Source organism: Lycium barbarum, chromosome 3, assembly GCF_019175385.1.
Source record: "Lycium barbarum isolate Lr01 chromosome 3, ASM1917538v2, whole genome shotgun sequence".
NCBI lineage: Eukaryota > Viridiplantae > Streptophyta > Magnoliopsida > Solanales > Solanaceae > Lycium > Lycium barbarum.
The window spans coordinates 133,120,141-133,144,016 of record NC_083339.1 but is presented as its reverse complement, the minus strand read 5'-3'; the positions used below and the strand labels follow the sequence as shown (position 1 = coordinate 133,144,016).

General features: G+C 35.7%; 1 protein-coding gene across 1 annotated transcript; it reads left to right on the top strand.

Moving 5' to 3' along the window:
* The first annotated feature begins 1,728 nt into the window (after window positions 1–1,728).
* Window positions 1,729–4,578, top strand: LOC132631395 (uncharacterized). Its single transcript, XM_060346971.1, has 5 exons — window positions 1,729–2,333; window positions 2,638–3,188; window positions 3,293–3,396; window positions 3,561–3,776; window positions 4,138–4,578. Exons 1-5 carry the CDS (start codon window positions 1,729–1,731, stop codon window positions 4,576–4,578), a joined length of 1,917 nt encoding a protein of 638 aa, XP_060202954.1.
* Window positions 4,579–23,876: the final 19,298 nt, after the last annotated feature.

Genomic DNA, 23,876 nt, shown 5'->3' with positions numbered 1-23,876 from the left:
CTGATTTAATTCTTATATGCATGATTTGTTTACCTTTATTTTATAAACTGTTGGAGGCGAATATTGAACCTGGCGGGTTCAAGTATTGTTATTGTGTTGTTTAGGTTCTTCTGATGTTGTTCATGACGTCGGATGTCGGTTACGTTTAGGGTGGGTTTTGGGGCGTGACACTTACTGTAGCTTAGTATTAAATATATTCGTACTTTCCCTATTTTGCCCCTGCTCATAAAAATTGCATCAGAACAGATGATGTCCTTTCAAGTGGCAGGTATTAATTATGTTTTTGGCCACGTGTCACTTTTACACTGCTTTTACTTTTCACTATTTTATCATGGTCACATAATTTCACTTAATAAACAAATAACATTTGTGTATATCAGTATATGTATTAATGTTTATATGCATCGACAATGCAAATTTAGGTATGTTTATTAGCAGTATAATATATATATATATATATATATATATATATATATATATATATATATATATATATATACTATCACTATCCAATACATAAATCTTTACAATTGTACACAACTACATACACATAGATACACTATATAATCTAAAATATTGGGCCCGTGCGTAACACGGGCATACTCCGTCTAGTAAATATATACAACTATATATAGGTTATTGTAGGTAAAAAGAGAACAATATAGCTAGGGCTGGGCATAAATACCGAAACTGAAAAATCAGAGCGAACCAAATTAATTTGTTTTTTTGGTTTGATTACAGTTCTTTTTTTCCTAGAATTTCAGTGTTAGGTTATGGGGTTTCGGTACTTCGGTTTAACCGAACTTTTACTATATGAGTACAAAGAAATTTATAATAGGTAAAATTAACAAAATGACTACCTTATTGTAGCTTCTTATCATTTGTAGCCACCCTTTTAAATTTTACCGTTTGTAGCTAATTTCTGGCCGAATTGTGTCTGTTTTCGCGTGTATTTGTTGCCAGCAAATACATGAGGATGCGGTAAAAAAAATAGGTTTCTTGATTTTAGCCTGTAACGGTGGTGGTATTAAATTAGATATTAATATATTATTTACCCTCTTTTCCACAAAACCAGCTGTAATATTCTCTTTCCTTACACGTTTCTCTTCTTCTATGCATTCTTCAACATTCAAACGTAAAAGCTCAAATTTCAAATTTAATCTTCAACAGCTCTGAAGATACATTAACAAAAAAACACGATCAATCATCAGGTAATTCGTGCAAATACACAGTTTTGATTTCACAAAACTCGTCTATTCAAGTTGTATTTATGTGATTTCAATTATTTTCTTGGATCATAATGTCGAAGTTGTTTTATTCTTCTGATTTTTTTTATTTGTATCTTTATAACTTATATTCGAAAATAATGATGTAAAATCACTGTAAGCATTTTTTTGAATGAATAATGCTCTTGAAAATTACGGTTGAAAGTATTTTAATGTACATGAATGGTTCGAAATAAAAAAAAATCCAGTTCATAAATTATTGTTCTGAATATAAATGGTATAATATAGTGAATGATCAGCTAAACTATGTATTTCTGAAGTGTAATTCAACATGTGTATGTTGTATTTGGATTTTTAGTTAATTGTAAATATAATTTGTATAAATTGTTCAAATTTGAACGTGAATGTTTGTTCGAACTGATTTTTCTTAATTTTTTAGGCATATATATTATAGGTTTTATGTTGAGACATTGATTCAAGGAATTTTTTAGGCATATATAAAATGGTCAATATTTCATCGTTGATTAGACACTCTGGCATTTGGAACGACGATAATAAATACGTCAATTACAAAATTGATGTTGTGACTTTCAAGGAGTATTCGACGTATGAGGAATTGTTACAAACAGTTGCAACCCAATTGAATTTGGACAAGCAGAGGAAAAACATAAACATAAAATACATGGTTGAATGTGATGATATTCCAATGGAAATTCCCAATGATATGGGTGTTAGGGTGTATGTGGAATTGAAGAAAGAGAACAAAGCGTTACCAATGTACCCATTATGTATAATTACAACTGATAGAAGCATGGAGATATGTATATCAGGTGAGAGTTGTGTTGAAGGTGATTATTTGCAAATCGGATATACGAATCAAACGAATGTAATGGAAACAGTTGGTTCCCGTGATTTTGCATCATCAAGTTGTAGAAAGGCTGATTTGTTATTCGAAAACAACAAGGGTATGTTTATTGATGACAAGAACCAAAAAGTAGTTGTCGTCGATCAAGTATACAAGGATAAAGATACATTAAAAGCTGTGATGGTGATTTATGCAATTACAAACAGGTTCAACTATCGTACAGAAAGGTGTAATGCAATAAGGTATTCTAATATGCATTTGTGTATGTATTTCAATTTAACTGTGTGTTGTTATGTATTTAAACCGTGACAGTGTATGTTTGTTAATTTGTACGAGTGGAAGCATTTCTCAACATGTGTATGTTTAGTATGAAGTAAAATCAAAACTAATTTTTATGTATTTATAGTCATAATCAATGTATTTGGCACGGTTTGCATTTGATTAACTTGTTTACATATTCATCTGTCCTTTGCAATAAATACAAGAATTTAAGTGTACTGATGTTTTTTACACTAATGTATTTTTTATTGATGTTTTTTTATGTAGCTACATACTTGTGTGTGTATCAGGAGAGTGTGGTTGGAAATTCAAGTCGTCAAGTGTAGGTAAGTCAAGATTCTTTAGAGTTAGAGAGTTTCAAGACAAACATACATGCCTGTTAAAGGAAAATGATTATTCCCAATGCCAAGCTACAAGTCGGTTGGTAAGTGGGATTGTCAAACCAAAAGTAGCAAACCATAAGAGGAAATATACGCCTAAAGACATTGCGGAGGACGTCAAAAATGATTTTGGCATGGATGTTTCATACATGGTTGCTTGGCGGGCCAAAGAAAAGGCGATGAAAGATTTAATTGGTGAACCGGCTGAATCTTATAAAAGATTACCTGGATATCTATACATCTTTGATAAGACTTACCCGGGTTCACATATCAAAATGCGTAAAACCCGCAAAAAAGAATTCTTGTATGTTTTTATAGCATTGTATGCATTTATCAAAGGCTTTGATTATTGTCGGCCAATTGCGGTAGTTGACGGAAGCCACTTAAAAACACCGTACAATGGAACATTTGTCTCAACAAGCACATTAGACGGTGCGGGTATGTCATAAAAATACATATTAACTGTTACCTCAATATGCATTTTAGTTTTAGACAAATACACAATGTATTTTATCATTTTTTATTTTTAACTGTATGTCCAGGCAACATAGTTCCCTTAGCATATGGTGTGATTGATTATGAGAATGATAGATCCTGGACGTGGTTTTTCGAGCATTTCATAGAAACATATGGAATTAGAGAGAATGTGTATCGTATTAGATAGGCATGAAAGTATAAACAAGGTTGTTTGTAGAATTTATCCAAAAGTTGCACATTATGCATGTATATGGCATCTGTGGGGTAATGTATGTAAAAAAATACAAGAAGAGCCATGATGTGCTGAGTCCTGTTTTTTATTCCATGGCAAAGGTATACACGCAGGATGAATTTGATGAGTTGATGGGGAAGGTTCAAAAGGTAGATATGCTCGTGGCAGAGTATTTGGAATCGGCTGGTAGAGACAAGTGGGCTAAATTGTATGTATCTGTTAACCGATGGTGGACAGTGACTTCTAACATAGCAGAGTGGATTAACCAACATCTTCTAGCAGCTAGAGAACTGCCTATATATAACTTTCTCGAAGAAGTTAGAAAGATGTTTGGGAGATGGAATTACAATAACCGGAGAAATGGAACATACACGTTCACTACACTCGGTAAAAAGTTTTAGGAGATGCTATCAATCAACGAGTATCTATGTCTACGAATGAAGGTATGTTTCAGTTTAATGCTTGTTATAATATATTTGACAAACTTGTACTTGTAATAACCTGTGGTGTTATTTCACATTATATGAATGTGTATTTGGTATAAATGAACAATTAGTTTTAATGTAAGTTAATATATGCTTATTTGAAAATGGATATGTATTTGATTAATCGTATGTTCATTTATTTCAAAATTCTGATTGGTTCAATAACAAATACATGTAATTTTTATTTTTCCAGGTAGAACCATCAACCGAATTTGTGTACACAGTACATGATGGAGGAAGGCGATTCATTCTTAATTTGAATAGCAAAACTTGCAGTTGTCGTATGTTTCAACTAGATGAAATCCCCTGCCTGCATGCATGGGCTGTCATTAAGAAGAAAAATCTATTTTCTGATGATTATTGCTCTGATTTGTTCAAACCGGAGACCGTGTTGAAGACATATGATATACCTGTGGATCCTCTACCCGACGAGCGTGAATGGAACATTCCCAAATACATCTTGGAGAATGTGGTTTTGCCATCAAGATACAAGAGACCGCCTGGTAGGCCAAAGAAGAGGCGTGATAAGCCTTTAAGTAAATTATTGTTTGGAAAGAACAGACATGCTTGCTGTACTTGTGGACAACTTGGACACAACAGACGTTCATGCAGTTTTGAGTCTCGAAGGAAGTGAATAGATTTTTCTAGCGTTCCTATCCATTTAACTTTCTTAGGGAAATACATTGTTTATTTTAGTATCTGAACACTTGTGTCAAAAACTTCTATTGACAGATGTTGTAGTATTGCTGAAATTCATGCTATAAAATGTATGTCCTATTCAATCTGATCTTAATTGCATTTTTTTACCGATACGTATGGTGTTTTTATCAACTTCAAAATACTGCGTATTTGGTAAAAGAACATAGATATTATCTCTGTAAACTAATAAAGTTGTTTTTATTTTGGATTTTTTTTAGATTGGAGGCTAGTAGTTGTTCTGGTCATGTCAAATACACAATATGTGTTTGTTGGCCTTCAGAAAATTGTATAAACTGTAATAGAACATCCATATTTTTTGTGATCCTAGTGTCTGAAATTACATGGTAATGTTCATGTATTTGAACACAAAAAAAAAAGGCAAACATGTTCCGGTAAAAATGGTGTTATATATCAACTTCATAACACTGCATATGTGGTAAAAAAACATACGTATTATTTCTGAAACTGATGAAGTTGGTTTATTATTGCAATTTTTTTTATTGAAATCATATAGTTGTGCTGGTCATGTCAAATGCACAAGATGTGTTTATTATACTTCCAGAAAAATGAATAAACTTTAATAAAACATACATATTTTGTGAACCTGGTGAATGAAATTCCAAGGTAATGATCATGTATTTGTGGATTCATGTTGTCATAGTTTACTGTATTTTTACCCAACTTCAGATATATTTGACTAAAATATGGAACTAGGTACATCAAAAATATGGAACATAACCCATCTAACTTCTTTTGATAAAAAGATAATAATCCAACATCAGTCAAAATACATCTAAAAAATTCAGATTGTTTGCTTTAATGAAATGAAAAAAGGGACAAAAAACATCGAATGTACGAATAGTATTTATCAAACATCAATTGCATCAACAGTGTTGTAATCAATTGCTGGCATAATCAGTCTAGGTGGAACTTCATTATCACTCTCGGCATTGTCAGCAACCTTACGTTCAGCGTCGTCCCATAAGAGTGCACCATATCTCATACGCTGCATGTGTACATCAATGACATCTGAAATCCTTTCACTCGATGTCAAATACTCAGCATACGCTGCCACGAAGACACCACAGTCCCTAAAAAAAAACACATAAGTATTTATATTAGACACTACTGTTGTTCTAAAATAAGGTATCTCAAGTTCTAACACCTATCAAAAGTCATTTATTTGAAAGAATAATGAATTGATAGGATATATCATATATTTGATACACTATGATATTTTAAAAAAATATGTTTACTACTTACATGCTACCAGCAGGTTGATGCGGTAGATTTTCAACATAGACAACTTCAAGGATATCGATCTGTCCCTTATCCACATATGCTAGGTCTTTCACCAAATCTATGCTTTTTTGATTTACATAGAATCCCGCCAGATGTAGGAAATGTGGCAGAAGTGCAGCAAGCTTTTTTATTTCGTTCCTAACAACTGCGTTGTGCCCAGCTGCTTGATACGAGTTGTAAACATACATACGCCTGTCCATTTCAAAAAAAAAAAAAAAAATCAGCGATAAATGATGAATGAAGCACTAATGATAAAATAATTAATTCATCATCAAAAATACCTGTCCTTGAATGAAAGGACTACCAATAACCAATGATTTTCATCTTTTATATTCACTGGTATTAGCACGTTGTCAACCGTATGCCACGGGACATTGGCAATAAGCTTGTGGCCCTTAACATACTCACACAATACTTGCTCTTCGTTGGCCACATTGGTCTAGGTTTCAACATTGTGATATGCGTGGTGGACCATATCAATTTTCTGCTTGAATAGGCAATCAACAGTGGTGAACCTGTAATTGTTCCTTTTATCATACTTTCCTTTCTTCCGAAAGCAATGGAAAATGACATCAATGTGCTGAATTTGTCAAAAATATATCAATTAGAGCATATTCAAATACATCAAAACATTTTTTGTAAAAACGGTGAATTTCATTCCTGAGAAAAATCACTCGTCATTCCAAAGCTGACCATCCATCGATAAAAGGTAAAACCAGTTGTTATCGTTGACAATTGTGATGCCAAAATTGAATTTGACTCCATGATAAAAAACTACCATCTTTTTTTTTTTTTTTTTTTTTTTTTTTGGTAATGGTCTTCGTAATTCTTTTTGCAGCAACAAAATAAACAAATACATCAAGTTATTCACAAAAACCATGCGGAATCACTGTATGTAATACTAGGATCAAAACATACTTGCTATCATGCCTCACAAGCAGACCGTTGCGAAGCCAATTACGATATTCATCAACAATCTGTACATCAAGTGGGCCGGTAATGGGATCTTGCTGGAATGAATATTTTTTTATCAAACACAGGAACATGATCCGTTCCCGAACTACTACCTGTGTATGTGGTCTTTAAATATTAACAGTTGCGTATTAAAAAAAAAAAGTAAATTAAAAACTTGAATAAATATATACCAAAATCTGTCACAAACGGTAAAGTCTTATATTTACTGGGGCGTGTAGCTCATGGGACTGATGGATGCAAAATGATTTCTTTCCCTGGGGTTTGGCTCGGGTACAACCATTGAGACAAAGGCCGCGCGTTACAAACTGCTGCCTGGGGTTCCTCTAAGACAGTTGAGCTGGTGTTTTCCCCGGTCTTTTCCTCTTGAACTTGTTCATTAGCAATTTCTGATTCTGCTATTTTTGCTAGCACCCGTGCGATCACCTACTCAAAAAATACAAAAAGAAACATTATTCAGGCACTTGTATGATACATATTAAAAAAAGAAAAAATGGCTGAATCAGAATAAGGTTATTTTGAACCACAGAATTATTTGAATCATCAGAACATTTTTTCTCTTCCACAGTATCTTTCCCTGTTTGATCAGCCAAACGTTCAACCGAAGTCTTCGGTTTTCCTGAAAGATCACCTCCTTCCGCAATCTCTTCGGTTGAAGCTTTCACCGTATCACCGCTCTCATTGCCAATACCAACTTGAATATCCGGTGCAAGACCCCTTTCCTTAAAATTATTTAAAACACAGCCCAAAAGTATATAAAATACATGAATCAAGTAGATAAAAAAAAACACAGTAACATTAAAATTGAGAAAAAATCTACTAAATACAACAAATATATTCAGAGGATTTAATGCCACCATCATGCTGTCAATTTTTTTTGAAGATGTCAAAAAAATCTACTAAAAACTACTTGTTGAAGATGTCCAAAGCAGTACATAAATACATAAGAAACAGTACACCATCATGCTGTCACCAAATGATACACAAATACATGACACTACTGTTTTCATATCAATATCAAATACATAATTTTTTAAAGTCCAGCGGACACCAAATTTTCATCATACCTAAATTATATTTTTTTTAAAATAGCATATAAAATGAGTAAAAAATGGTAAATACATTAAAAAAAATGTACCTCTGTTGAATGCACATCACCCGTATTAGTCTCCATGTGAATACCATCACCATGGTCCATGTAATCATCAGCTCCTTGATGTATGTTGCCATCAGGTAAAGGAACATGAGTTTCGGTGTCATCACCCTAAAAAATAATGATGTATTTGTTAGATACATATTCTTCATACTCATACTGAAGGCAATCATTTCAATATGTATTTATTAATTTTTTTACCTTTTCTGAATTTTGATTCCCTTTGACATGTTCCAAAACCTTTTCGAAGTTTTCATCAATAACTTTACGAAGATCCTTGAGCTCAGTAAAAACATCCTTGAATTTAGCGAGCACCTCAATGGTAAAACAACAAATTCATTATGAATCCTTATTTGTGGTAGTTAGATGAATATCAAAATAAAATAATAAAACTTACTTCCTGCTTAAATTGATTAAGTTCCTCCCTCAAACTTTTGACGTCATCTGATTTGCTGGTAGATACGTCGTCAACAGGAACACGGTGGGCACTTAGAGCAGTTTTTTCTTTTTCCTTTGATTGAACAGGCTTGTCTGCCATCGAAGCAGATTTTTTAGAGGATTGTCCAACTGTAGAATGGGGATCAGTTTTTGGGATTGGGGTTGGTGACTTCTGCACAAGCAATGGTGCCGTTGACATCTTCCTAGGCTTCTTGTGCGGTGGAGATTTTATTGCATCCTTCTTTCGAGTTTTCTTGGCAGCAACAACATGGGGTGGTGTTGTGGTAAAATCTGCATATTCATCTTCCTCTTGGTGTATTTGAGGTGGTGGTGCAGATCTGTTGACCAAGTATGGACGCAGACCAAGCTTCTCAACCTCTAACATGGTCGAAACAATATTGTTGAAGTTAAGAATGTCTTGCAAATACATATATTGTGAACTGTCAGTTTAGATCATCTCTGTGTATTTTACAAATACACAGCAAATAAAATAAACAAACACAAAAGTAATACTAGTTGATAGGCATATATTTAATGTAAGTATTTTACCTTAGATACACTATCCTTAAACATGTCTGTCATCAAGTAGTTAACTGATGGCTTTTGGTTCACTGTTTTCCAGTTGAACATTCTTGGGATTCGACTTCCAGTTTTAACCATTAAATTAGAGTCAACATTAGAGCAACACTCATATATCCACACTTGCATAGCAAAAGGAAAACCCCATAGACAGTAAAACTGCTTCAGCTTGTCCATCTTGTGGTGAATACTCTTAATCAAATCATCAAATGCTTCCTTACCCCATGTATATTCATTGTACTGTCCACTCTCCACCAAGTCAAAATGATGTCTTGGGACTGTGACGTTCCTTTTTTCACTTGAGAGTATGTAATTATGAATGAAATACAGGATCGCAATCTTTACAACATCTTCATCTGCGTTATAACCAACACCCCAATCCTTGTCTTCAAAGCACTTATTTAAAGTCATCTTTAAAACACTATTACCAGAACTACCAAAATATTCTTCCAACAGTCTGTTGCGACCTTCGTCAAAAACAACTTCATCCCCATAACACTTCAAACCAGTAATTAAAGCAAACTCAAAAAGACTGAATGTCAATTCCGTCCCATTAATATCGATAACAAATGCATCACTATTATTACGCTTCAACTCCCTAACCATAAAACACCTAAATAACTGACCCTGAACCTCAGTGTCAACTTGCATCTGCATATATTCTCCAAAAATAGTTTTGGAAAATAGCTTGAATTGTCTATCGATAAGTTTCTCTTGCAACTCATCTTTAATGTTATGGTTCATATATGAAGCATAACGTATCGGTTGAGTGGGGGACGTGTCACACCCCATTTTAACCCCGGAGAGTTAAATTTAGAAGTACGACGTATTGGTGATTCCTGTTTTTTGTTTATGTTAAGGAGTCGCCACCTAATTATTTACGGTGAATTAGGACACCTAAAGTTTATTAAAGTTATGTTTAAAGTTAACTCTGTTTAAGGTCTGCGAAACTTAAGATTCTAGGTAAGGGTTCAATTAGTCTAAAGGGAAGGTATTAGGCATCCTTTAAGACCCATTAACAATGGTTAACCGACCGGACTTATGATTAATTAGGCTAAGGGTAAATATAATATTATAGGAAAGAGCGTAGCTTTGTAAACGTGGCTAGAGTTATAAATAGAAATAGAATGTTTGTTCAAAATGAAACTTGTAGAAAAAGTAATAGTTGCGTAAAAGAGTTTAGTTGCGAATAAACTAAAGAAATGAGACGTATAATGTTTATATGTTTTCGAGAAAATGACTAACAAATTTTAAAGAGTTATTTTAAAAAAAATTCCAAAGGTTTTGTAGAATGACTATTAATTCAGTATATCATGCGAAGATTGTCTTAAACAAAATATGTTTTGAAGTGTTGGAAAAGAGTTAAAGTGAAAAAATTACCCACATAATTAGTTGGCCTTTTATCTCTTAAAATAAACCAAGATTAGTGTAAATTTTGTGACGTTTTAAAATTCATAAGATAGTAAGAATGAAAAATGATCCCTTTCACTCAAAAATATGTAGATATGCTATTTGAAAATCAATTACTCAAATAAATGTTATAGATACTATGAATAGTTTTGAACATAATTAGAAGTGAATATGAAACTTGTGGAATTAACTACCCATTACTAAACTACAACCCTTAATATACTAGAATTTATCTAAGTTAATAAAATAAGATGTTAGTCATACAAAGCAGAGAGAAATACACAATCATAAAATAAGGAAGAGAGTAGAAGAATAAATGAGTTTGGCCCATTTATCATGGGCTCAACTGCTGAACTGTTCACGTTTATTGGGCTTAGGCCCAAATAAGTTTCTTTGTATTGCTGCTGTGGGCTGCTTTTGTTGGGCTTCGGCCCAGCAACTTTCATGTATGGTTGCGGATGGCCGAACGAGGCTGACTCGAGAGAAGATTTTGTTGGGCTTTTAGCCCAACACCGAATGCGGGAGATGACAAGTCCCTAGGACTCGCACGCGGTGGTCATGCATAAAACGAAAGAAAAAAGATTAGTAAAGTGGAAATATACAGACATTAAAGTAAAAATATACAAAGAAACATTCTTCAGATAGAGTGTAGAATAAGGACAATATGCCAACAGCACACAGAGGGAGTCAATCGAATCCATGACAGAGCAATATATGCGGTGACACACTTAAAGGCAACAGAACAGTCATGGTAGCATTAGGAGAAATAGATTAGTCATGGTGGAACTTAGAAATAAGCAAGTGTGAAGAATTAACGAGAAATGCATAGAGAGATCAAGGACTGAGTTACAATTAAGGTAATATGATATATAGATGCATTTGAAAGAGCTATAGACTAGGCATAAGATCACAAATTAATGGCAAGTTGATCACAGTACTGAAGAAACAGCCACAAACCATATACAGAAGAAGCATGGTCAACTTAAGCCCAGAACATGAGATATGACATACAAATGGAACAAAAGTGACAAATTGTTAAATTGAGAAGAGTGCAGTGACCCAATTAGCACAATCTAAATAGCATAGATAGATTATTAAAAGGGTAGGAATAGTCACAGAGATTTCCTTATATCATACTTCAAAAGGTAAAACCAAATGAACATTTCTTACGGACACTTCACATGATTTCTGATTTGGTTCAAGTTCCCGAAAGAACTTCATCCAAACGAGATTATCAGTTTTGCACAACTTCATTCGAATGTAAGCCTAAAGTTTCCAATCGCAATACTGAAATGAAATCATTAATGGCTGTTGGGATAGAGGCTGAAAGATGACAAGAGGGGAGCAGAGCAGAGGAAAGGGAAGACTGAATAGAACAGGGACTGGACTGACTTAATCAAACGTACACTGAGTCACAACGAAAATGAACAAATTCATTTACATATGGAGAACAGAGCCCACACATGATATTTTTTATGCAAATGCAGTGTCCCTTTTTTAGATTTGACCACGAAGGCAAATGGCCAGTCGAATGACTGCGCCAGTCGAATCATAAACATTATGCCAAATAGATATGAGATTACCTACACTAAGCATGATCACTAAATTAAACAAAAGAGAAGGAAGAAAAAGCCTAGATACTATGCATACAACTGAATCAATCTAAGGAATGAATATGGTAAAACCGAATTGAACAAACAGAGCACAAAAGTACGCAGCAGTCCAAAACATGCACCAAAATCAGTTTACTGCTCTTTCAACTTGGATAACATTTGTATATATGTATCATAATCAGACAGTAGACTGGACATAGCAGCAACAGCAGCTGTGAGTCAATCAAATATGACTACTGGATTCATGTTCAACAGGGCATATACAAATGTCTGGTGACAATGAACGCAACAAGGAGAACAAAGAGAGCAGGTGCAACAAGAGGTAAATAAAGCATCCGCAGTCACGAGAATTAGGCAGAAGGTTGAGCAGTTTTGCTCAGGAAAACAAAAGAGAAGAAAATAGCTGGAAAAAAGAAAATTTCTACACATTTAGGTGGCATAATTTTGACGCAGAAAGAATTCTTCTCCAATTTTGAAATTTCAGATTCATGGGAACAACTAAATAACAGGTCACCATATAGTATGCAACCATGGTTCACTTATAATGTCTAAACAAACTCATTTTATGTCTTTTAGTCCTTATGAAATGAAATCAAATAACATGTTTCGATTAGTCCTATTATTAATAGCTTCTCGACTTCAAATCCTTTCAAATTGTATGCCAAAGTTGTTATATCCCGTATTTTTTAACGTCGGATTATTTGTAAGCTGAGGTGGGGCCCACACGTCAAGATTATTTTTGGAACATGTGACAAGTCATATGAATCACATATGTGAAGTTAAACACAACTCAAGAAGGACCCTTGGGCCAAATCAATGTGGAAGTCCTCCGAACGAATATTTTTAAGAAAACGTTTTCGGGTGACCTGACTTTGGGGGGCAAAAATGGTATTATAAATTTGGAATTTGGAAAAATACCAAGAAATATAAGTTGTAGATAATTGAATTAGCTTTCCAACCATAGGTCGTGGGTTCCAAGGTGACATCGGTACAAGGAGATATGGACGTTTTAAGGTCGAAAGGTCAGTGGGCTAGGCCCAACTCGGGACCAACCGGGTTGGCCCAAAAAATGAAGAGAAAAATCAGGCCCAACTGTGATGGGGTGGCCGGCCATGTATGTCCAAGCCCACTTGATTTAATTAATTCTCCATGTGCTAAATTAATATAAAGAGGTCATAATCCTTAGAAGGTTCAAGAAAATAAGAGAGCAAGAAAAACAAGAGAAAGAAGAGCAAAAATAAGAAGGCCATTTTCGGCCAAGCTCTAGACCAAAAAAAAAAAAAATTTTTTTTTTTCAAAAATCATTTTCTACTAATTCAAGGGTCCTTTACAACTTGGTGTAATTATTTTGGAAGAAAGAGCGCTTGTTTCTTCAAGTTGACAACTTGGTCAAGTGAAGAAGATTGTAGAAAAAGGTAAGAATTAATCCCTTTTTATTATGTTATGAAGGTTGGTTTATGTTGTAGTATGTAGAAATGAGTAGAATTTATGGAATTATGGAAGTTTACAAAGTGGGTGTGCATATATGTAAGTGGACATATATGTATATTGTTGTATAAATAATATGAGTTGAATTTTATGTTGTATTCTAGTTGTGGTTATGGTGAAATTTATATTGGAAATAAAAGTTGAATAAATTTGGTGGAAGTTGGAAATATGGAATGTAGAAGATTATGTCACTTTGGAATGATTTTGTGATATTATGGAAATGAAGTTGTTAAGATGTGAATTATGATTATGGTTGATGAAATTGGAAGATGGAAATATGTTATGAATATGTAGATTGAAGATTTGAAGTTTTGGATGGATTATGGTTTTGGTGGAAAGTTTGTATATTTTGTATATCTTGTGAATACTTGGTAGAAATGATATGAAATGCTTCCGAATTATATTGTAATGATCTTGATTAGTAATGAATGTAAAAACATTGAGATTGGTTTGGAAATGTGAAGTTGGAATGAAAACTATTGCATTATGTTGGAAAGAAGACTAGTTGTGTTATATTGTGTTTTGTAGTCATGGTTGTTGTCATTGTGTTGATAGTTTGGCCGGGTTGAATTCCCGGATTGATATTGATTAAAAATTGGCTAAGTTGAATTTTGGGGATGCTGTATTTATAGGGGAGATGCTGCCCAAATTTTTGTAGACAAGTATTGGTTAAGATTGAAATCTTAAAGCCTTACAATTAACATTTGGTAATTGTGACCAAATTGTAGATTTTGGCGAATTTGAAACTTGATTTTGGAGACGTGTATGAAGCGGAAAAGGTATGTAAGGCTTCACCCTTCTTTCTATGGCATGTCTTAGACATAATAGGTTGGATACGAGCCTCGGGGAAAACTCCATTCTCCGGAATCCGCACCTAAAGTTTCCCCTTTTTCATTCAGTAGAATTGAATTAGAAATTGTGTAAAATATTGGAAAAACTTCCTAAACATCTAGAACTGGCATAAATATGACCCGACTACCTTAAAACCCTCACAAGTGACGTCATGAAATATAATGTACGTAAATTTGGTACGCCGCCTCATTTGACCCGAGGTGGGCCCATTGTTCCCGGATTTTCCCTATTGCTCCGTTTGACTTATTTTGGAGTAGAATCCAAAGGAAACTTTTGATCCTCGTTCCGATTATCAAACGATAAGTACTGTACCATTCTAATGGAAATATGTATATGTATATAAGATATGTAAATGTATATAAGACATGTATATGTATATGTATAAAAAAAATATGTATATGTATATAAGATATGTAAATGTATATAAAATATGTATATGTATTTAAGATATGTATATGAACATGGGATGGGGGGAAGGGATACATGGGGGAATGGGAAGGGAAACATGTTTCATTGCTACCTGATCAGCTGGCTTATCATCCCGGACGCGGGATGCCCGGACGCGAGATATATGGGCGAGCCGGTATATTTCGGCGCTATGTGGGCGAGCCGACATTGTTCGGCGCTATGCTATGATATGACCTACTATGTTATGACATGACCTGATATGCTATGACATGCTATGCTATGATATGATACGCTATGACACGCTATGCTATGACATGATACGCTATGACACGCTATGCTATGACATGATACGCTATGACATGATATGCTATGACATGATATGCTACGACAAGATATGCTATGACATGATATACTATGAAATGATATACTACGACATGATATACTATGACACGATATGATAAGACATGACATGATATAAGTCCTATTTTCTATGTCTATGAAAAAGAAATGTTTTTAAAAGGGAAAGACAAGCATGCATGGTATCCGGCCTGAAAGGGCATTCCTATGTACAGGTTACTTTCTTGTCTCACTATATGTCCTATGATTCTATGATAATGTTAATCTTACCCTATGTTGCTGTTTGTATTACTATTCATGCCTTACATACTCGGTACACTATTCGTACTGACGTCCCTTCTTGTGGACGCTGCGTTTCATGCCGCGCAGGTCAGCAGACAGGCGGATTTGGTCCTTAGAAGCCCTACCAGTAGTACTTGACAGCGCTCCAGTTGTTCCGGAGCCTCAGTCCTTGGTACTATTTTGTGTATATATATATATTCGGGCACGGCAGTACTCGGCCCTGCCTATGTATATGTGTACTATGTTTAGAGGCTCGTAGACAGATATGTACAGTTAGATGTGTTGTATTTGGAATGTTCACGTCGCCGTATAACGTGATAGCAAAGTTTACTAGTCTATGTTTACGATGATGCTACTAATGTTAATGTTCAGTAACGAAAAAAAAAATGTGGCACAGTTCCTACAGCCCGCTGAGAAGTAAAGGTAAAACGATAGATAAGGGGTGCTCGGTACAAGTATCGGGTACTCGTCACGGCCCTAGTCGGGTCGTGACAAAAGTATTTATTGGACTACTCAGTCAAATCAGCAAGTTGTGATGCTTATTCAATTCTATCTTCTAGAACAACAAGGATATTTTAACAACTTTCAGAATTCCAATTCCCAAGTCCATTTTTTTTAGATACGACTTAAAACCATTCCTATCAAGACTATAAACATGCTAGCGATATTTTCAAGTTATCCAAACACTTAGTTAAACCATATCCAGATAGTAGAAGAGGACTGGATGGGATTAGCAGTCCCAAGCAAGCTCGAAATACCCAGTTTCACCAGAAGTGGCATTCAAAATTAACAAATGACTTCTCATCTTATCTTTAGAGGAACATATCACTCGAAACAATGCTTCACATATCGAGTAAGTACATTGCTTTAAAACGAATCAAATAATACACACTGATCACATTTAATTAGACTAAAACCAAACTGAACCAAGCAACTACAAATACTAATTCCAGATTTCAAAAGAAACAAATAGCCCCGTTTCTATTAATATAACGTCATCTTAATGAAACAACTCGAATATCCAAGACGTAGTATTTAGACTATACCCCCACCCTTTACCCTTTTCCATTTTTTATTTTATATGAACTTAGCAGATGATAAAATTTTCTTAACACTATCTATGAGCACCTTGATAGGATTAAACAGGAACTTCAAACATGCATAAACAATACTTAATTACCAATAAGACCTCTTCGATTACACTCACATAGCAGACTGCTTGAACTCATGGAATTACTACTAAATCGATTCACAAAAATCCCAAACAAACTAAACTACTAGAATCACAATAAACCAAAACGAGGCAGAATTTACCTTTTTGTGGTACAGTGAAGTGGGGCGTCGACGAGGCCTCGAATCTACTCTCGTTATGAACTGATTCGAACTCGATTAAAGTAATTAAAATTCCAAAAATAAAAAAAATGGAGTAATTGTTGGCTGTTTTTTTTTCGATTAAAACTTGTGTTGTAGGGGATGTTGCACCCTATTTTAACCAAGGCTAAACAAAGCACAACTTATGGAGCTCTGAAATAATTAATTATGTACAGAGTCGCCACCTAGCATTTAAGGTATACTAGGGTACCTATAAATTATTAATATATGCAGCTTAACATGGTCTACGAAAATAAGTGAGATTCTAGGTAAGAGTTCAAATTATTCCGAAGGGAAGGTGTTAGGCATCCTTCAGAATCCACAAATGTGGTTCCCGGCTGGACCAATTTAACTATTCGAGGGATGTGTAAAAAGGCTTGATTATTATTTACAAAAATTAGTAGAATTTAGACTAAAGAATAACTAATATGACTATTCACATAAATAATCGTGCAATACGTATTTTATACATATGTGATATAATAATTATTTTAAAAAAAAAAAAGTTATGTGCAACTTAGAAACTTGGGTATGTGACAAAGGTATAAAAAATGGACATGAAATTATTTTGCACTCGAAGTGAGTTAACTAATTTAACTAGTTAAGTATGTACGCCTAATCAATTAATTATGAGAGTATATTCCAAAGCCTAAATATTGAGGCAAATTACCCTATTTATTCACTTAAGTGTGCTAAGCTATTGAATTAAAACTCTAGCGAAACATGATAACTATAAGAATATTAGCTACAAAAATAATAACTGTCTAATATTAATTTGTCTAAAACACATAAAATTTAAATCACCTAAGCAAATCATAAATAAATACCACCAACCTGCACCCTAAAAAGTAAAGTTTCACTATATTTTATGCTTGTATAATTTAAGAATGTAAAAAAAAATATAAACAGAATTTAAGAAGCTATTTGAACTTCTTTTGAGTGTCATCTTCAAAAGTAACTCCGGATACCTGCATGAGACTTAATAAAAATGTTAGTAAGAGAATAAATAATTATCGGATGAATTAAAAAAAATAATAAATAAACTTAAAATAAAAACCCGTCTTTGTACATGCAAGACCTTGGAAATCGACGGAAATTTCTTCATCGGCCAGTTGAAGAAACAGCAGCAACCATCATCACACACATAAAAACACAAACTTCTTACTCTTTCTCTTTCCAAAAATGGGAATTCAATTCTCACATTGTATTTTTCAAAACAAGAGACACCTACCCATGGCTCAAAATCCGGTCGAGTCTTGTGACTGCAAGCAATATGAATGAGAACAGAACCAAACATAGAACGGAAAATACCACGCCCCATCTTTCTAAAAGCTTGGTACGTTTCTGAAGGGTAAATTATTCCATCATTATTGATATCAAAGAACATGGCATGCTTTTCCAGTGGAGTGAGCTCCTTATTACCCATTATTCCGTCAGATTGCTTGCTGCTAGTTGAGGTAGCCATGGAATCTATCTCCAATGAAAATATAGGAGTCGAAGATTATACATATGTCATATGTATCCAAGAATGTGCAATAAATAGAAGATGAAGGGACTGTTTGGTTGTGGTGGGGATTCGCCGGAGCTTGGAGCTCCGGCATAGAGGAGAGGCTGGAAAGAGAGAGATGTGGCGGAGGGAGTAGAGGGAGACGAAAGGGGGCTGTGCGATGGGAGGAAGAAGCAGTGGGGGCAGGGACGAAGGGATAGTGGTGTTGGTGTGGGATTCCGGTGAGCTCGTCGCCGGAGAATATGGTGGAAGGCGGCAATTTCGTTGGGTGAGGAAGAAGGAGTTACGGGGTAGTGGGGTCGTGGAGTGGTGGTGTGCGGGCTGGTGTGGTGCGTCGCCGGAGCTCCGTGGAGGCGGCGGCGGCGGTTGTGGGGAAAAAAAAAAGAGGAGGGAAAATGTTTAGGGTTTCTTTTGTTGGAAGAGAGAGCCAAAAAATCTGGAAAAAAAGTGTGGTGTGTGTGTAAATATATGTAGAAGATGAATACCCCCTCCCTTTTCTTATACTGCAAAATGGCCCCTGTTTTGTCCAAAGAATAGAAGATTGCACCCTTTTGTCTCCTCAATGCTTACCTTAATCTCTTTTTTAAAAAAAATGATGAAACCTTGACTTGATCCGATTTTACTCTGCGTTAAAAAATTAATTACTCCGATTTTCTCTGCACTGTCAGACTGTACTAAAATATAATTAATTAATACATGTATAAATAATAACGCAAGTATAAAATATAAACACTAATGTCTATGATATGAAAATGTATTTCTATAAAATTAAGAAACAATTATTAATTACACAAAAAATGGTAGTATTACGCTGTACATGTGCAAAATAATGATTCTTGAAAAATGACAATAAATTGAGAAAATTCCTAAAATAAGGATAATCATCAATAAATTGTTGAAAAAATGTAAAAATGTGTAAAAAAATGTATTTCGTACTCTTTAACGAATCAGGGCCCACCAAAACGTTAATTTTAAGCACGTCGAGCCAAAATTAGGTGTCAACAGAGGATTTTCGTGGTTCCAAGATCTTTGTCGATGTTAGGATTCCTTTTTCCCCCGATCTGTTTTCTTCTTGATTTTTTTTTTATCTTGTTTGTTGCTAAAAAAAAAAAGGAATGGGGTGTTTTCCTTCCAGAAATCCCCCTCTAGAAGGTGGAGTCGTCCCTCCTTTTATGGGAGAAATTGGGTGAGTGGAGGAGCAGGGTGCGGCGGTGATGATGAAAAAGGGAAAGAGAGGAGCGGGGGGAGCGTAGGTAGGGTAGAGAGAGGAGTGAGGTGGGGTAGGGGAGAGTGGTGTAGGGTGCGGCGGCGTTGAGTGGGGAAGGGAGCGGCGGAGAACAGGGGAAAAGAAAGAGAGAGAGATGAGGGTAAAGAGAGAGGGAGGCGGAAAGAAAGAGAAAGAGGAAGGGGTTAGGTTTTAGGGGGAAAATTGGACCGGGTCGGGTAAAAAATGGAATTGGGCTGGGTAGGGAAATAATGTGGGCTGAATTGTTTTGGGTAGGGAATAATGTGGGTTGGTTGAATTAATTAGAGTATGGGCTGATAATTTGGCTGAAAAGTATTGGTCCTTCCTCCGCTATTTTAATTATTTTCGGGCTGCTAATTTAGTAACTGGTACAATATATACTATGTAAAGACAATTAATAATTAATGTAAAATAAAGATTTTTCAAAGTGTTGTCTTGTAATTAATTTAACGATTCCAAACCCGAAAAAAATGAAATGATGACGAATCATTTAAAATTTGTGGTAAAGTAATACTTGTAATGTTGAAAATAAAAGTAGCAAAAAATAATAGTAGTGAAAATAAAGTATTTAGTTCGTCAGTAAATTAAGAAACCCGAGTAACTAAAATTAAATAAAGGAGGGACAAAATTGGGTGTCAACAGATGCCCCTCTTCGATCGGAGATGATGTAAGAATCTTCGGGCGAAGAAGTTGACGTAGTAGCCAATTTTGTTTGGACCGACGAATATGAGTTTGTAAGAAAGTACGGTTTAGGATAATTGATGGAAAATATTATGAGGACCGAAGGAATTATGGAAAATTATGGCTGAATCTCAGTTTCGAGTTGCCTACATATCTCGGGCTGCACGAGAATCAGGCCATGTGTAGTTCGAAAGTTTTTGTGGATTCATAATCTAGCGGGGGGTTGTAGACAGGTGACGAGAACGTTCAAGAATGGAACACATGCTTATAGCCTCCTAATTATAAATGTGATGCACAACACACCCATAAGTAGGACTCTACTAGACACGGTGTAAATTCTTCAAAGATGCCCCAGTGTCGAGTTATGGAGACACTGGGTGTAGAAAGGAATATGAGATTGTGAGAAGAGTAAATTTAATAGAGTTTTAGCGCAGGATGTGAAAGAGAAATTAACCTATGTATCACGTGTTTGTGGACATAGGCGGATTGAGTTCGAGAGTAGATTCGCGACATTTGCTTGTGAGTTTGGTATTCCTCTTCAGCCAATTTGCCCCAGTTCACTGCGTAAGATAAAGTTCCACGTTGTGTTGCATCTCTGCTGGTTGTATTTTCTGCCAAAACTGAAATTCATGTCAGAATTAGTAATAAAGTTGAAAGTGTAAAATTATAAAGAGTGTAAAACGATAGTAAATATGAGTGTGGGAATAAAAATGAAGCCGTGTGGCCAATGTTGTCTCTGGTTGTCTTCAGGGACTTGAATGAATGCATGATGCGTATGCTGAGGATGTGATAATATCTCTAGTTGCAGTTGAAGATGATAGTGATAAGGCCTCCGGCTGTCTTCCGGGACTCGATGATAAATGATATCTGCGAAATTTAAGGTGAAAAAGTAGGTAAAGTAGATGATGAAATAAAGAAATGAAGTAAGGAGTAAAATAAGTGTATAGCCGTTTGGCTTTATGCAGGTGAGGCCGTGTAGCCATGCGATGTCTCCGGTTGTCTTCGGGGACTTGATGATATGTCTCCGGTTGTCTTCGGGGACTTGATGCTATGTCTCCGGTTGTCTTTGGGGACTTGATGCTATGTCTCCGGTTGTCTTCGGGGACTTGATGTTGTGCCTCCGGTTGTCTTCGGGGACTTGATGTTGTGTCTCCGGTTGTCTTCGGGGACTTGATGTTGTGCCTCCGGTTGTCTTCGGGGACTTGATGTTGTGCCTCCGGTTGTCTTCGGGGATTTGATGATATGTCTCCGGTTGTCTTCGGAGGCTTAATGATACGTCTCCGGTTGTCTTCGGAGGCTTAATGATACGTCTCCGGTTGTCTTCGGGGACTTGATGATATGTCTCCGGTTGTTTTCGGGGACTTGATGCTATGTCTCCGGTTGTCTTCGGGGACTTGATGCTATGCTGTGTGAGGCATTTAAAGAAATGATATCCTATTAAAGGCGGACGAGCCTAAAGTGTCCTATTAAAGGCGGACAATCCTAAAGTGTCCTATTAAAGGCGGACGAGCCTAAAGTGTCCTATTAAAGGCGGACGAGCCTAAAGTGTCCTATTAAAGGCGGACGAGCCTAAAGTGTCCTATTAAAGGCGGACAATCCTAGAGTGTCCTATTAAAGGCGGACGAGCCTAAAGTGTCCTATTAAAGGCGGACAATCCTAGAGTGTCCTATTAAAGGCGGACGAGCCTAAATGCTGTGTGTTTGCGAACAATGATGTTGTCCCTTTGTCGGGCATTTGAAATCAGTAGTGCATATGCAATGCGATGCTTTTGAAGAAATGATGTCCTATTAAAGGCGGACGAGCCTAAAATGTATAGTTATCCTCGGGGTGTGATATTGATGCCTCCAGCGGTTTTGGGAGATGCCTTCAGCTGTCTTTGGAAACTTAACAATGATTCCTGCAAAGTTCAGAGTAAAATGGTTAAAGCTGGTAAAGTATATGATAAAATAATTGATAAAGTATGGAGTAAAGTGGTGGAATAGCCGTCTGGCTCATGATGTTGATGGTATCGTGACAGGCCAAATTTAGGACACATAATCCTGATTTAATTCGCCTTCAATCTCGTCAACCTACAAAAACAGGTGTATAAAGTTATAAAATTATTTTGATAAAAATAAATTAAAAGATAAGGTTGGAAGTAAAGCCGTATGGCTTTTGAGGCGAGGCCACAATGGCCCTGATAGACTTGACTGTTGATCTTGCGATTTTAAGTTCCTGCACTCAAAGAAAAATTCTTAGTTTGGGAGGGGGAAGTTGATTCGTGTTGACTCGAAGCTTGACGTTGTTGGCTGCTCCATTCGTCTTATTTGTTTGGATCTTGTGACCTCCGTTCAAACCTCGGTAGATGAACAGTAGTGAAAATGATTGAAAGAAAGTGTTTCATTTAAAAAGTGTATATGTAAGTGTATATATAAGGAAAGATATATATGTAAGTATATGTATATAAGGAAATATATATGTGTAAATATATGTATGTAAGTTGTAAAATATTTCTGCCAACTTCAGATTGTGACACTTCTAAAGTAATTGGTCTATAATACTTCCTATCTGGTAGCCTCAATCTTGTCGATGTCCAACCGTTCTTTTGTCTATATATTTTCAAAATATGCCCCAGTTTTGGGCTCAGAAGGGTATGTTAAATTAATGTTGTGGTGCGACCGAACCTTGTATAGGTTGCCTACGTATCCCTCCAAAGGAATCAGGTCGGAACGTAGTTCGTAAGGTTCATAAAATATGGTTTGAGAATTTAATAAAGGGACCGAACCCGATGTGGATTGCATACGTATCCCACCAAGGGAATCAGGTCAGCGTAGTTCTGTTGTGTAAATGGTAAAAGGTTTGTTGGTTTTCTACCTAAATATGACTAACCCGTATGTTGAAAGTCTACGAATCCTGCCAAAGGAATCAAGTCATGTGTAATTCTCCTTACATAAGGATTTCTGATTTTATGTTATAATGCAACCGAACCCTATGTGGGCTGCCTACGTATCCCGCCACGGGAATCAGGTCAGCGTAGTTCGTACGGGTTGTTAAAGGAAAGGTTGCAAACTAGGTTGTCTTACCTAATGTCGTCCTTTGATTTCCTCTTGGATTGTTAGCTTTCAGGCTTATGTCATCACCTATCGGCTATTTCAATTTTTTTTCGAGTGGAATCTTGTCTTGTCCCCTAGTTTCTTTGTTACTTTCTCGGGATGTATGTTGTCTATTCGTACATTTAATGTCACAATTGTAGAGTTGGCAGATTTGATAATTATAGTAGAAAATAACAATAATAGATGATTAAAGAAAATCAAGAATGTATTCATAGTTTTCACGATTAAGCTTCCAAAAGACGAAGCAAAGCAAATAAAAGTTTTGAGCATGATTCAAGCCATTTTTTTTAAAAAAAAAAGTTCACTACATGTTCAGTCTACCAAGACTTCTGGCGAATCGGAGACGGAGTACAAGTCCAATGCTTCAGAGTTTCTCCTGGTTCTGCACCCTGGATGGTTGGTGTCTCAGTGTTGTGAGTAGTTGTAGCAGCAATCTTCACTAGCACTTGTTTTTGGATCATCCCCACGGGCGCAACGAAAGT

Bases quoted from the DNA above. Each gene is read 5' to 3' on its own strand.
- LOC132631395 (XM_060346971.1), top strand. From the start codon at position 1,729: ATGGTCAATATTTCATCGTTGATTAGACACTCTGGCATTTGGAACGAC. The intron at 3,397-3,560 runs GTGTATCGTATT...TCCATGGCAAAG, and splicing joins CATATGGAATTAGAGAGAAT to GTATACACGCAGGATGAATT. The intron at 3,777-4,137 runs GTTAGAAAGATG...TTATTTTTCCAG, and splicing joins TATATAACTTTCTCGAAGAA to GTAGAACCATCAACCGAATT.